Raw genomic sequence first — 14784 nt, forward strand, 5'->3', positions numbered from 1 at the left:
ACCCCAAGCACAATTGAATATCTTTCTTCCCTCGGCAGCATTTCTACCATTTAGGTGAACTAGTAAATCTCCCTTCAATAGCCCATTTCTGAGTTGCTGTTTGTCTTGGTTTCAAAGCGAGTTCTTGTGCACAACCATTCAAATGCAAATGAGAGATGTATTTTCATGGAAATCAAACTTATTATCACTTAAATGGTTTAGCAGCAAGACTCATTTTGAACCAGAGGCAAACAGCAACTTGAAAATGGCCTATTCCACACACGAAACATCGTTAAAGTGCCTATGAAGTAAAAAATATCTTTTGCTTCCTTTAGAGACCTTTCAGAATGATGAAGAATGATGGTTTCTCTGTTCCAGAGAAATTCAAGTTTTTGTTCAAAAATTGATGATGTCACAAACTATACACATGACTGTAATAAATCACAAATTTGAGAATATCTCCGAAAATATTCATGAGTGTTTTTTAAACTTGGCAGCAGTAATCTACGTCAAGCAAGGCACAAAATGATATCCTCTAATTTTGCTGCTGTGTCTATTTAATGCAGGATTGAAATTTGTCATTTATTGTCGGAATGAGACATGTTCAGTCTATAAAGTAAGCAAAAGATTTTACTTCATAGGCACTTTACATTACGGCAAGCATATTTGAACATCTCCCTTCCCCTTGGCAGCATTTCTACTATTTAGGTAAACTACAATCCTGGACAAAAGTGTTGGGAAGAGATAATCCCCCTCCCCCTTATCAATGTTGGATTTTCCACAACAAAAGTGGTGACTTTTCCTCTAAAATTGAATATGGGGAAATGGGAGGAAGGATGGGGAGGGGGGGGGGGGGGCGTCACAAGAGCTTGGTATTTCCAAAATAGTACAGCCAATAGTTAGACTAATCGAATTGACCGCGATTGTAGTAAGATGGCCTCGACCGAGGCACTTGTGGCTCGGACGACTAAGGGGCCGATACCAACATAAACCTCGGAAGTGGCTGTAATAAACGTACCCTTTAGGAATTGCTCTCAGCATTTCACTCGTAGGATTCCGATGTGAAGTAAAGTGTAATTCAAAGTTGCCGTTTTTTGACAGTGAGTCAATTTCGTCGTTCATTTCCTGTTGGCGTTCTTCACTTGATAAAAACAGGCAACTTCGACTAAAGATTACGTGCTTTCCCTTGAATTCTTCTGCCATCTTAAAAGTTTCTATTGAAACAATAAAGTTTAAAACAGAATATTTTGGAGAGAAAAAATTGTCACTCCCTATCGAGAGAGAAAAAAACATGGAAAACTATCATTTGTGCATGCGTGGTGGAGTGGCACTAGGGGTGTCATCGGCTTCAGTCTTACACGAAGTACTACCCTAACTGCTGCCGTTAACAACATGGCGGGCATACAACAGTGTTGGAGTTATGATGATTTTGATCTTGATGACGATGTTTTCGTTTCTCTTGAAGAAGCCATAAGAAAAAAAGAAGAAAGCTACTTCGGTAACCCGAAGCATTACATGCTATTTTCTGGAGCTGCAATGGGAAGTGATACCTATTGGCAAAAATTAGGCGCCAAATACGGGGTTCGCGTGAAGGCATTTTCCTTCAAGACTCATGGCACGAAAGCTTGTGGTAGAGTTGTTCTGTCCGATGAACAATTACAACAGGCTGATGACTTCTTACACATGGCAAACAAAACTTTAAAACGACGTTTCCCAACCGGAAAATCCTACGTAAATAATTTACTTCGAAGGAACTGGCACCAAGTCAAGGATACCAGTGCAGTGTTTGCAATTGGAAAAATTAGCGTCCACGGGAATATAGTTGAGGGCGGCACTGGGTGGGCAGTGCAGATGGCTGTGGACGCCAGGAAACCCGTTTACGTGTTTGACATTGTCAGTAGTGGGTGGAAAATATATGACTATGGCAAGAAGAAGTTTTCAATTTTTAAGACTGTGCCGAGACTGTCCTTAAATTTTACTGGAATCGGCACAAGAGCATTGCCTGAGAATGGGAAAGCTGCTATTGAAAAAGTATTCCAAGAAACGTTTGGGAAATTGCCAAGATAGGAGTTACAAATTATATTGTATTACCTACATGTAATAATGTATATAATCCCTCACTTATAATTACACTGATATGAGTGTGCCAATAAACAAGTTTAGTTTGCAGGTCAAATCACAGGTCACTGTTTTTCCAGTTTGTAACCAACCCTTATGCGTTTGTAGTTCTAACATGAGGACTAAAAGCTATATTGAAATAAAGTTTAGGCCAAAGATTAGCATTAGGAAAGTGTTAGCCTAGGGTTCTTTTAGTATTGGCAAAACAATACTTGAGATTGGACATGTGAAATACACTTACTTTTGATTCTAGAAGACAGTTATAGGGTAGTGTCTACTTAGATCCCCAAGTGCTATCCTTCCACTTCACCCACTCGGTCTGAATAACATTGCTTCTGGCAAACCCAGCATAACTAATGCCCTGAAACTTCTCTTTCACAATACTCTTATCATTCTGTAAATGAAAATGTGATTGAGGGGAAAACTTGGAATGCCACTCCATGGAGTACCCTAAAAATAGTTTAGAAGTAACAAAAAAATGCACAAATCATTTTTGGAAATTTAGTGTCCTTTAACTGTACATACCTAGAATGAGTTCAAACTTCCACTGGTGCTGGTCTTGTAGGGGACAGTTGTCATTTTGTAAAAAGATAATCATTCTGCTTGCCACTTCCCCAAAAAGTAAATGTGCTTTGTCAAACATCAGACATGAAAGGAGAGAGGCAGGTTTTATAATGACTGAAATTTTTGCTTCACGAATTGAGCAACCTTTTTTTGGAAGTTCAACTTTGAAAAATGATATTTTTTTTTTACTCCTTAACAAGTTTTAGGGATTCTCCATGTGGTTACTCCGTAGTGTGGTACTCCGTGCTTTATCCTCAACCTGAAGATGTTTCCCTTTATCAATTTCAAACTTCTGGTAGAATTCTTCCACTTAAAAAATCTGCTTAAAAAATCACAAACCCTTAATTAATGGTGTTTTGGTGATATTTTGTAATTTGTATGTATACTTATGATTGTGGGTAAGTGATTTTTATGCATTAAAGAAGGTTCTGATCACTTTCAATAAATTCATATTCTTTTATGTGTAAAAGCTATCCATTTAGAACCTGAGGATGGCTCTATTTTTCTTCATTTTTACTGCTGATCAACACAACATATATTGATTTGATAAACTGGAATTAACAAATAGTGAATTAAAATGGTGGTCTTCCCCTTTTTAGAGACTGGAGGAGGAACCGGGTAAAAGAAAAAGGCAAATCAGTTGTAAATTTGGACCAGCAATTATCCAAAATCGAAACACTAAAGATACAATTGAAAGTGCTTTTTATGATGACGATTACAATGAAATTGATCAATAAATTGGAACATATTGATATAAGGGGTGATGTACAACATGTTGGGTGATGAGGTGATATTCATTCCACAAGAATCATTAGTTCAGACCAGAATCATCTGAGGAGCTTCTTGAATCAGATTTGTGGAGCAGGGCTGGTGCAGTGGTTGGTCGCTCACTTCCCACCATTGTGGCCCAGGTTCAATTTCTAGACTTAGTGTTGAGTGGGTTGAGTTTGTAGGTTCTCTACCCTACTGCAAGGGGTTTTTCTCCAGGTACTCTGGTTTTCCCCTCTCCTCAAAAACCAATGTTTGATTAATTTAATTTGCATTGATTTGAGTTGATTTACAGGGTACTCAATTAATGTGCCCTGTGCAGTGCTAGAAGACTAGACACTTCAGAGGAGGAAGATGCCAGGATTAAAAATACTTGATTTATTAGAGAAAGAAGAGGTGGTGGTCGAAGACTAAACTAAAAAACGAAGAAAACTAAAACACCATTACCCCTTTGACGTCCAAACCGGCCTAAACTGGCCAGACTTAGTATTTTACTCTGTCTGACGCCAGACCATTTTACTCGTCAATGGGGAACCCCTGGGAGTCAATGGGTTAGTCACTCAGTGAAAAACTATGTCCCCATTAACCCTTTGATGTCCAAACCGGCCTAAACCAGCCATACTTAGTATTTTACTCTGTCTAACGCCAGACAATTTTACTCTGCAATGGGGAACCCCTTGGAGTCAATGGGTAAAGCTCCTGTCCTCTTAAGTTGATTAAGAAAAAGAAGAGAAAAAAAGAAACTGATCAAAATTATTGGAGAAACTGTTTTCGTATTACAGCAGTTATCAGTCACATGTGCCCCTCAACAACTTTTATTTTCATTTTTCTACACTAAATTTGGGTGGACTTCAATCAAATGTTTCCCTGATGAGTTGGACTTCTGCCAGGTGAACAGGACTATTGTTATGGAAACAATTGATTGACATCGACCCAAATTAAGTTTCGAAAAAAGCAAAAAAGTTGTTGAGGGGCGTGTGTGACTGATAACTGCTGTAAACCACAAACACTTTCCTTTGGTTTCTCTCCTTTGATTACAAAAAGGGTACAAATAATTAAACCAAAGGATAACAAGATTGTAAAATATTAGAATACTTTTACCAAAAACTACCAACTTCTTTTTCAAGTGATAGAAAATCTAAACTAATTCGTGAAAGTAAGATTCCGCTTGTCCTGAAAAGCTGCTCTTTAAACACGTTTTCAAGACCAGCAAAAAGACAAGGATTGCAAAGATTTATGATGTTTTCCTTTTGATGTTAGTAAGGGATTATGTCACCCAAAATACGTCCGAAAAGGTTCAGGACTTTAGAGAAACGGATCCTTGTCCTCCCAGATACGAAATTTCTAACTTAATGTGGCTTACTACAGTTTTCCGACTCAGGAAAAGGATCAAGATTTTAAATTCTGTGAAATTGAAGCAACAGCATGTCTCTTCTGAAGTGTTAGTCTCTTTAATTGATGTAAAATGTAATTTTAACTGACAAAGAATTGCATATCAGGGGAAAATACGAATTATTTAAAGGCCATGTTACACGAGGCAATTTTTCTTGCAACTCGCAACGCAACGATGACGAATAAAAAACCTTTCAAGTTGCAGAGGGTATGTTACACGTTGGCAACTTCTTTCGCAACTTGCAACGCGTACAATAACAAACAAGATGGCGGACGCTGGCGGACGTGCTAAGTCGCTAAAAGATGAGCTCTGATCAGGGGCACCCAACGTCAATTTTCGGAAAATATCTGTTCGGAAGACGATTTGAAATCTAGAATTTTCGGAACATTTATTGTAAAATTCCTTGCTTGCCTGCCTGTCCTAGGATTTTCGAACATTTAAAACATGGTATAATTGCCCACTTTTAACGGATTTTTATCCTAAAAAGGTCACCTAGAATTTTCGGGAGTCTTTTTTTCTGGCTGAAATTTTCGGAAAGGTAAATTTTGGTTCCCATAATTTTCGGATCACTAGACTTTCAGCTAGGGCATCCGAACAGATTAAAAAATTTTAGGGGATAAAAATATGCCTATATCTACCGTTTAAATACTAAAATACGTTTAACAATGCTATGTTTAAGTGGTTTTGAACTATATTCTCGTTAGGTGCCCCTGTCTGATTGGTCCATTCTGACAAAATTGCGTTGCGAGATGCAGAGGGGATGTCACACGCAAGCAACTTGTCTCACAACGTTGCGAAAAGTAGAGGGTAGTTCTACTTTTCTCGCAACTCGCAACGCAACAATTGCAGTTGCAAAATGGGGTGTTACACGTGAATTTTTTTTCGCAACTCAACGCAACGTTTGTTGCGATGCGAGTTGCAAGAAAAATTGCCTCGTGTACCATGGCCTTAACAATTATTCGCCGAAGGCGAAGTAAATTATCGGTGAATATTCACCGATAATCACTGAGCCTGAGGCGAATAATTGTTTTAGTATAAATACACAGGCGATTATTTCGAAAAAGAGAAAAAAAAAACATTTAAACGTAAAAATCATCTTTATTTACAGTGGCAAAACGACTACTGACAGCCATTTTGTCCGTCGAGGTGATTATCGGCTGATAATCCGAGATAGCGAGCCAATGAGAGCGCGCGATTTTGTATAATCACCTGTGTACTCCTGTGTATTTATACTAATCACCGATAATCACTTCGCCTTCGGCGAATAATTGTTAAATATTCACCGAGACGAAGTCGAGGTGAATATTCACCGATAATCACTGAGCCTGAGGCGAATAATTGTTTTAGTATAAATACACAGGTGATTATTTCAAAAAAGAGAAAAAAAAACATTTCAACGCGAAAATCATCTTCATTTACAGTGGCAAAACGACTACTGGCAGCCATTTTGTCCGTCGAGGTGATTATCGGCTGATAATCCGAGATAGCGAGCCAATGGGAGCGCGTGATTTTGTATAATCACCGGTGTACGTACTCCTGTGTATTTATACTAAAAATCATTATAGTGACCGAGCAACTGGAGGGGGTCTGGAAGACCGTTAAACTAGCTGTGTGACCGCACCTTAGGATTTCCTGAGAAAGAAAAAGTAATCAAGTATAGAAAAAAAAAAAAGTTAAATGTGTCTCACAGGTTTTTCCCAAATGACAAAAATGTCGATTTTCGTCTAGTTTGATAATAACTGAAAATTGTCCAGTAGATTTTTTTTTTAAATGTTGGCGTCTTCGTCTTCCTATTGTTTACTAATTCCCAAACTTTTAACCCTGGTCGTACGGCTAGGTTCTAATAAGTGAAATGATCGCTTTCACTGAGACCTACAAACTCCGCAGTTCAAATTTTTATGAAAATTTTATACACTGTATATCGTAAGTGCCAAAAGCTGCCATGCCAACTTAATAATTCTGTCAAGGAAACTTTAATTTAAATATGTACTGCATGTCAATAGTTTTAAAATTTGTTGACATCAGTGCGGTAATGGAAAACTGTGAAGAGGTGACCGTCATTAATTTAATTAATTTCCTTACTCATATGCCGCTAAACATGAATATACCCGTGGAGGCAACAGGTGAAAATAGCCATTATATGACTTGTCAAGACAAAGAAGAAACAATTACAGTTCATGAAAATTCAGAACGGTTAAAACAGAAAAGCGCGCAAAAAGAGACGGAAACAAATAGTTTTAAACTCCAGGTGAATTTTTAAAATAAGTCGAGAAGTAGCCACTTTGTTTAATAAATTGAAAAAAAGACAAATTTTTTCAAACCTAACTGCGGCTTAAGATTAAACTTCATGTTGATACAATTGGTTGCCCTACTTAAACCAGCCGCAAACTTCAAATTTTGTTGAAACCCCTGAGAATATAAAATGCAGCGTCTGTTAAAACATTGAATTATTCTCTGCGTATCTCTAGACATGGAAATGGCATGGCCCACACAAGGAATAAAAAAGACTCCCGTCAGGATGGTGATCTAATCTAAACTGAAATAACTGACGAGGTTATATCTTAATTTGGCGTTATATCTCCACTTGTCAGCCCAATTTTAATCGCAATAACTGTGGCGTCATCGGATGCCAGAAAACTGCACGCTATGTACATGAACAAATTAGGCATCCACCATAAGTACTCAGTTTCTAGACAGAACAAGCTTAAACGACGAAATCGTTTGCTCGGTATGACGCATCCAGGTAATCGTTTTCTTACATAGTAAACAACATATTTACTTTGGGCCCTGTTTCAATTTATATAGATCATTAGAAAAACAATTCCTTTAATTGTCATTACCGACTGATGAATAAATGATGCCTTCAAAAGACATTTAACGTATATAAGGGCGGCAAACCTTTCGCGATTGACCAAGTTTTCTTAGAGTCGTATCCAGCTTTATGGTGTCTGATGCTCCAAACATGAGACGCTATCACCCTTTTCTTCTCGACTGGCTGGTTATCTCCTTTCTTTGGATGGCTTGCCTTAAGATCAAAACACTTGCTAATCAAGGTGAGAAAAAAGTTCTTGTCAACATCTAATTCAGGAACTATTATAGAGCATGGAAGCTGATGCCATTAACTATGAGAGTGTGATGTGAAGTGCTATTTTCTACCCATGTAAACAAATGTGAGCATTAGCCCTACTAATGGAAATGGGCCCACACGAGGGCAGAGAAAAACTTTGACCAGGGTGGGAATGCCGTGAATTTGACATCTTCAATTCCCACGACCTGCTCCCGTCTGGCCTTGTAGCTCAGTCGGTAGAGCAGCGGTGATCTAACCCGAAGCTTGTGAGCTTATTTTCCTCCCTGGTCAGAGTTTTTCTCTGTGCATGTGTGGGCCCATTTCCATTGGTAGGACTAACGCTCACATGGTTTACATGGGTCGAAAATAGCACTTCACATCACACTCTCATAGTTAATTCAGTCTGTTGAAATATAAGTGCTACACGGCCAACGTTTGCATAAACGTAACCCCTAGTTCAAAACTAAGTTTGACAACTTTTGTAACATTGGGCATCAATTCATCAGAAGCCATTCCGTCGTAGAAATTAGATAATCAATGCTTTGGAGACAAAACGGTTTTGAAAAAGAGATTACAAAAAAAGATCATGTGTCATAAACTCCAAAGTCACGTGAATATCATTGTCTGTCGTTAATTTACTGCTTCATTTATTTCATTTGAGCAGTATGTGAAGCCCTGTCACTCCAGTTTAAGCTTGTGTCTAACGGCAAAATCTCAAGCTTTTGAAGAGTCTTTCAAACTCGGAAGCCACAGGCATCGACAAAATCTCTGGAACTTTTTTGAAAATTGCAGATTATGCTATTTCTTCATCATTAACATATATATTCAAAAACGCCATCGTCTCGAGCAGCTTCTTCCCTGAAGATTGGAAAATTGCCAGAGTCTGGCTTCTTTTAAAGATAGGGCCAAAAACTGCGCCAGATAATTACAGACCGATCTCTATCTTGCCAGTAATAACCCAAGTAACGGAAAAAAGTATCTACGTCGAGGTTGTTGGTTTCGAAGCTAACTACCGCGAGAGACTTTTCCTCAAAGCCTGGCACTCTACTTTGGACCTGAACGCTGGGAACGATCATATCGAACTTCCAGAAGCCTACAAAGGCATCGCGCGAGCATGAATTGCATGGCCACGCGCGCAAGCTTCGCGCTACGTTACTTTAAATAGCGTACGATAACGAAATTCGCTTTCATATCACTGATGAATGCTTAAGAATTAGTTGAAACGTCTGTTAAAAAATATCAAGAGTCAGAGGCAAACCTTTTTCCACAGAACGTATGAATATATGAGTACCTTACATCTAATAATATTCTTTCATATCATCGATTTGGCTTCCGCAAACTTGACTCGACTGCTGCAGTTCTCTTAGGTAGCTCAAACAGCTAGTATGTTAATATCGATAGAAGAGTGCTAAACCTTGTTGTGTTCTTGGACTTAAAAAATGCATTTTATACCGGCCGTCAATCACAGGATTCTGCTGCGCAAGTTTGAACTATATGGTATCACTACACTTGGAGCAACCTCAAGTCAAAATTATTTGCAGTTAACAACCTCGGATAATGCATTTCGCGTGCTCTGATTGGTTCACTCAATCGCGGCTATCAGCTCATAGACCTTGGTTTGACCTTATATGGTAAATGATTGCGTTAAGCGTTGCTAAACTAAAAATGTTTTCGCCGGAACGCGAAATTACTCTTTGAATAACGCCAAAAAGGAGAAAAAAAACTTTAATTGTGGAAAGTTTGGATCAATTCCGACGTTTAGAAGTACGCGAAAAGGCAAGAAATGTTTTTGTCATGAGACTGCGTCTGTCTGACAACAAGGTATTACACAACATCGCATCAGTTGTCATCAAGTTTTTTTCGATTTCGCTCGCATTTGCTCTCTTTTTCCGCTCGTATTTCGTACTTCCAAATTTTTGGAGTTGAAGGAATTTAATAAAACAACTATTCCATTCGCGCTTGTTGGATATGAGACTGGTTATAGCCAACTCGGCGCTACGCGCCTCGTTGGCTATTTACCATCTCATATCCAACGCGCGCTTATGGAATAATTGTTAATTAAATGATACGATGTCATCTGAAAGACAAATTACAGGTGGTATTCCTCAAGGGTCTATTCTTGGCCCTCTTTTCTTCCTCTTATGCGTAAATGAAATTAAGTCTAAATGTAGGAAAAACAGAATATATGCAAATCCGTTCTTACTACAAGCTAAGAAACTTACAGTCTCAACCGTGTATTGAAATTAATGGAGGAAAATCTTAAACAGGTTTACCATAGTAGGGTTCTTGGCAAAGTAATCGACCAGCATCTATCTTGGGACAAGGCACATTCAGAATGTTGCCAAAAGAGTTAGTTCGGGAGTAGGAGGTTTGAGACGAATTCAGGAGTTTGTCGAGAGAGGCACTCTAGTATTATACTAATCACCGATAATCACTTCGCCTTCGGCGAATAATTGTTAAATATTCACCGATAATCACTGAGCCTGAGGCGAATAATTGTTTTAGTATAAATACACAGGTGATTATTTCAAAAAAGAAAAAAAAAAACATTTCAACACGAAAATCATCTTCATTTACAGTGGCAAAACGACTACTGGCAGCCATTTTGTCCGTCGAGGTGATTATCGGCTGATAATCCGAGATAGCGAGCCAATGAGAGCACGCGATTTTGTATAATCACCTGTGTACGTACTCCTGTGTATTTATACTAAAAATCATTATAGTGACCGAGCTCCTGGAGGGGGTCTGGAAGACCGTTAAACTAGCTGTGTGACCGCACCTTAGGATTTCCTGAGAAAGAAAAAGTAATCAAGTATAGAAAAAAAAAAAAGTTAAATGTGTCTCACAGGTTTTTCCCAAATGACAAAAATGTCGATTTTCGTCTAGTTTGATAATAACTGAAAACTGCCTGGTAGATTTTTTTTTTTAAATGTTGGCGTGTTCGTCTTACTATTGTTTACTAATTCCCAAACTTTTAACCCTGGTCGTACGGCTAGGTTCTAATAAGTGAAATGATCGCTTTCACTGAGACCTACAAACTCCGCAGTTCTAATTTTTATGAAAATTTTATGCACTGTATATCGTAAGTGCCAAAAGCTGCCATGCCAACTTAATAATTCTGTCAAGGAAACTTTAATTTAAATATGTACTGCATGTCAATAGTTTTAAAATTTGTTGACATCACTGCGGTAATGGAAAACTGTGAACAGGTGACCGTCATTAATTTAATTAATTTCCTTACTCATATGCCGCTAAACATGAATATGCCCGTGGAGGGAACAGGTGAAAATAGCCATTATATGACTTGTCAAGACAAAGAAGAAACAATTACAGTTCATGACCATTCAGAACGGTTTAAACAGAAAAGCGCGCAAAAAGAGACGGAAACAAATAGTTTTAAACTCCAGGTGAATTTTTAAAATAAGTCTCGAGGTAGGCCACTTTGTTCAATAAATTGAAAAAAAGACAATTTTTTTCAAACCTAACTGCGGCTTAACATTAAACTTCATGTTGATACAATTGGTTGCCCTACTTAAACCAGCCGCAAACTTCAAATTTTGTTGAAACCCCTAAGAATATAAAAGGCAGCGTCTGTTAAAACATTGAATTATTCTCTGCGTATCTCTAGACATGGAAATGGCATGGCCCACACAAGGAATAAAAAAGACTCCCGTCAGGATGGTCATCAAATCTAAACTGAAATAACTGACGAGGTTATATCTTAATTTGGTGTTATATCTCCACTCGTCAGCCCAATTTTAATCGCAATAACTGTGGCGTCATCGGATGCCAGAAAACTGCACGCTATGTACATGAACAAATTAGGCATCCACCATAAGTACTCAGTTTCTAGACAGAACAAGCTTAAACGACGAAATCGTTTGCTCGGTATGACGGATCCAGGTAATCGTTTTCTTACATAGTAAACAACATATTTACTTTGGGCCCTGTTTCAATTTATATAGATCATTAGAAAAACAATTCCTTCAATTGTCATTACCGACTGATGAATAAATGATGCCTTCACAAGACATTTAACGTATATAAGGGCGGCAAACCTTTCGCGATTGACCAAGTTTTCTTAGAGTCCTATCTGAGACGCTATCACCCTTTTGTTCTCGACTGGCTGGTTATCTCCTTTCTTTGGATGGCTTGCCTTAAGATCAAAACACTTGCTAATCAAGGTGAGAAAAAAGTTCTTGTCAACATCTAATTCAGGAACTCTTCTAGAGCATGGAAGCTGATGCGATTAACTATGAGAGTGTGATGTGAAGTGCTATTTTCTACCCATGTAAACAAATGTGAGCCTTAGCCCTACTAATGGAAATGGGCCCAAACAAGGGCAGAGAAAAACTCTGACCAGGGTGGGAATGCCGTGAATTTGACATCTTCAATTCCCACGACCTGCTCCCGTCTGGCCTTGTAGCTCAGTCGGTAGAGCAGCGGTGATCTAACCCGAAGGTCGTGGGTTCATTTTCCTCTCTGGTCAGAGTTTTTCTCTGTCCTTGTGTGGGCCCATTTCCATTGGTAAGACTAACGCTCACATGGTTTACATGGGTAGAAAATAGCACTTCACATCACACTCTCATAGTTAATTCAGTCTGTTGAAATATAAGTGCTACACGGCCAACGTTTGCATAAACGTAACCCCTAGTTCAAAACTAAGTTTGACAACTTTTGTAACATTGGGCATCAATTCATCAGAAGCCATTCCGTCGTAGAAATTAGATAATCAATGTTTTGGAGACAAAACGGTTTTAAAAAGGAGATTACAAGAAAAGATCATGTGTCATAAACTCCAAAGTCACGTGAATATCATTGTCTGTCGTTAATTTACTGCTTCATTTATTTCATTTGAGCAGTATGCGAAGCGCTGTCAATTCAGTTTAAGCTTGTGTCTAACTGCAAAAATCTCAAGCTTTTGAAGAGTCTTTCAAACTCGGAAGCCACAGGCATTGACAAAATCTCTGGAAATTTTTTGAAAATTGCGGCTTATGCTATTTCTCCATCATTAACATTATATATTCAAAAACGCCATCGTCTCGAGCAGCTTCTTCCCTAAAGATTGGAAAATTGCCAGAGTCTGGCTTCTTTTAAAAATAGGGCCAAAAACTGCACCAGATAATTACAGACCGATCTCTATCTTGCCAGTAATAACCCAAGTAACGGAAAAAAGTATCTACGTCGAGGTTGTTGGTTTCGAAGCTAACTACCGCGAGCGAATTTTCCTCGAAGCCTGGCACTCTACTTTGGACCCGAACGCTGGGAACGATCATATCGAACTTCCAGAAGCCTACAAAGGCATCGCGCGAGCATGAATTGCCTGGCCACGCTTGCAAGCTTCGCGCTACGTTACTTTAAATAGCGTACGATAACGAACTTCGCTTTCATATCACTGATGAATGCTTAAGAATTAGCTGAAACGTCTGTTGAAAAATATCAAGAGTCAGAGGCAAACCTTTTTCCACAGAACTTATGAATATATGAGTACCTTACATCTAATAATATTCTTTCGTATCATCGATTTGGCTTCCGTAAACTTGACTCGACTGCTGCAGCTCTCTTAGATAGCTCAAACAGCTAGTATGTTAATATGGATAGAAGAGTGCTTAACCTTGTTGTGTTCTTGGACTTAAAAAATGCATTTTATACCGGCCGTGAATCACAGGATTCTGCCGCGCAAGTTTTAACTATATGGTATCACTGAACTTCGTTGGAGCAACCTCAAGTCAAAATTATTTGCAGTTAAATGATACGATGTCATCTGAAAGACAAATTACCTGTGGTATTCCTCAAGGGTCTATTCTTGGCCCTCTTTTCTTCCTCTTATGCGTAAATGAAATTAACTCTAAATGTAGCAAAAACAGAATATATGCAAATGCGTTCTAACTACAAGCTAAGAAACTTACAGTCTCAACCGTGTATTGAAATTAAAGGAGGAAAATCTTAAACAGGTTTACCATAGTGGGTTCTTGGCAAAGTAATCGACCAGCATCTATGATCTTGGGACAAGGCACATTCAGAATGTTGCCAAAAGAGTTAGTTCGGGATTAGGAGGTTTGAGACGAATTTAGGAGTTTGTCGAGAGAGGCACTCTAGTTTTACACGAATCACCGATAATCACTTCGCCTTCAGCGAATAATTGTTAAATATGCACCGATAATCACTGAGCCTGAGGCGAATAATTGTTTTAGTATAAATACACAGGTGATTATTTCAAAAAGAGAAAAAAAAAACATTTCACCCTTTTGTTCTCGTCTGGCTGGTTATCTTCTTTCTTTGGATGGCTTGCCTTAAGATCAAAACACTTGCTAATCAAGTTGAGAAAAAAGTTCTTGTCAACATCTAATTCAGGAACTCTTCTAGAGCATGGAAGCTGATGCGATTAACTATGAGAGTGTGATGTGAAATGCTATTTTCTACCCATGTAAACAAATGTGAGCCTTAGCCCTACTAATGGAAATGGGCCCACACAAGGGCAGAGAAAAACTCTGACCAGGGTGGGAATGCCGTGAATTTGACATCTTCAATTCCCACGACCTGCTCCCGTCTGGCCTTGTAGCTCAGTCGGTAGAGCAGCGGTGATCTAACCCGAAGGTCGTGGGTTCATTTTCCTCTCTGGTCAGAGTTTTTCTCTGTCCTTGTGTGGGCTCATTTCCATTGGTAAGACTAACGCTCACATGGTTTACATGGGTAGAAAATAGCACTTCACATCACACTTTCATAGTTAATTCAGTCTGTTGAAATATAAGTGCTACACGGCCAACGTTTGCATAAACGTAACCCCTAGTTCAAAACTAAGTTTGACAACTTTTGTAACATTGGGCATCAATTCATCAGAAGCCATTCCGTCGTAGAAATTAGATAATCAATGCTTTGGAGACAAAACGGTTTT

General features: G+C 38.6%; 1 protein-coding gene and 1 long non-coding RNA gene across 3 annotated transcripts in view; one reads left to right on the top strand and one right to left on the bottom strand.

The window, feature by feature from the left end:
• Positions 1–13955, bottom strand: part of LOC138029363 (uncharacterized) — a 106923-nt gene extending 92968 nt beyond the window's left edge. Inside the window, exons 1-3 of one of the 2 annotated variants that reach the window (XR_011127873.1) lie at positions 13850–13955; positions 13670–13737; positions 5284–7866 (exon numbers count right to left, since the gene is read on the bottom strand). This is a non-coding gene — a long non-coding RNA (uncharacterized lncRNA). Of the gene's footprint in view, positions 1–4869; positions 7867–13669; positions 13738–13849 lie in introns of those variants that run through there. The other variant, XR_011127872.1, reaches the window with a different exon arrangement.
• On the top strand, positions 1346–3107 carry LOC138029208 (uncharacterized). Its single transcript, XM_068876913.1, has one exon. The coding sequence runs from the start codon at positions 1372–1374 to the stop codon at positions 2044–2046; it is 675 nt and encodes a 224-aa protein (XP_068733014.1). The 5' UTR covers positions 1346–1371; the 3' UTR covers positions 2047–3107.
• Positions 13956–14784: the final 829 nt, after the last annotated feature.

This window comes from Montipora capricornis, chromosome 13 (genome assembly GCF_036669925.1).
Source record: "Montipora capricornis isolate CH-2021 chromosome 13, ASM3666992v2, whole genome shotgun sequence".
Lineage (NCBI taxonomy): Eukaryota > Metazoa > Cnidaria > Anthozoa > Scleractinia > Acroporidae > Montipora > Montipora capricornis.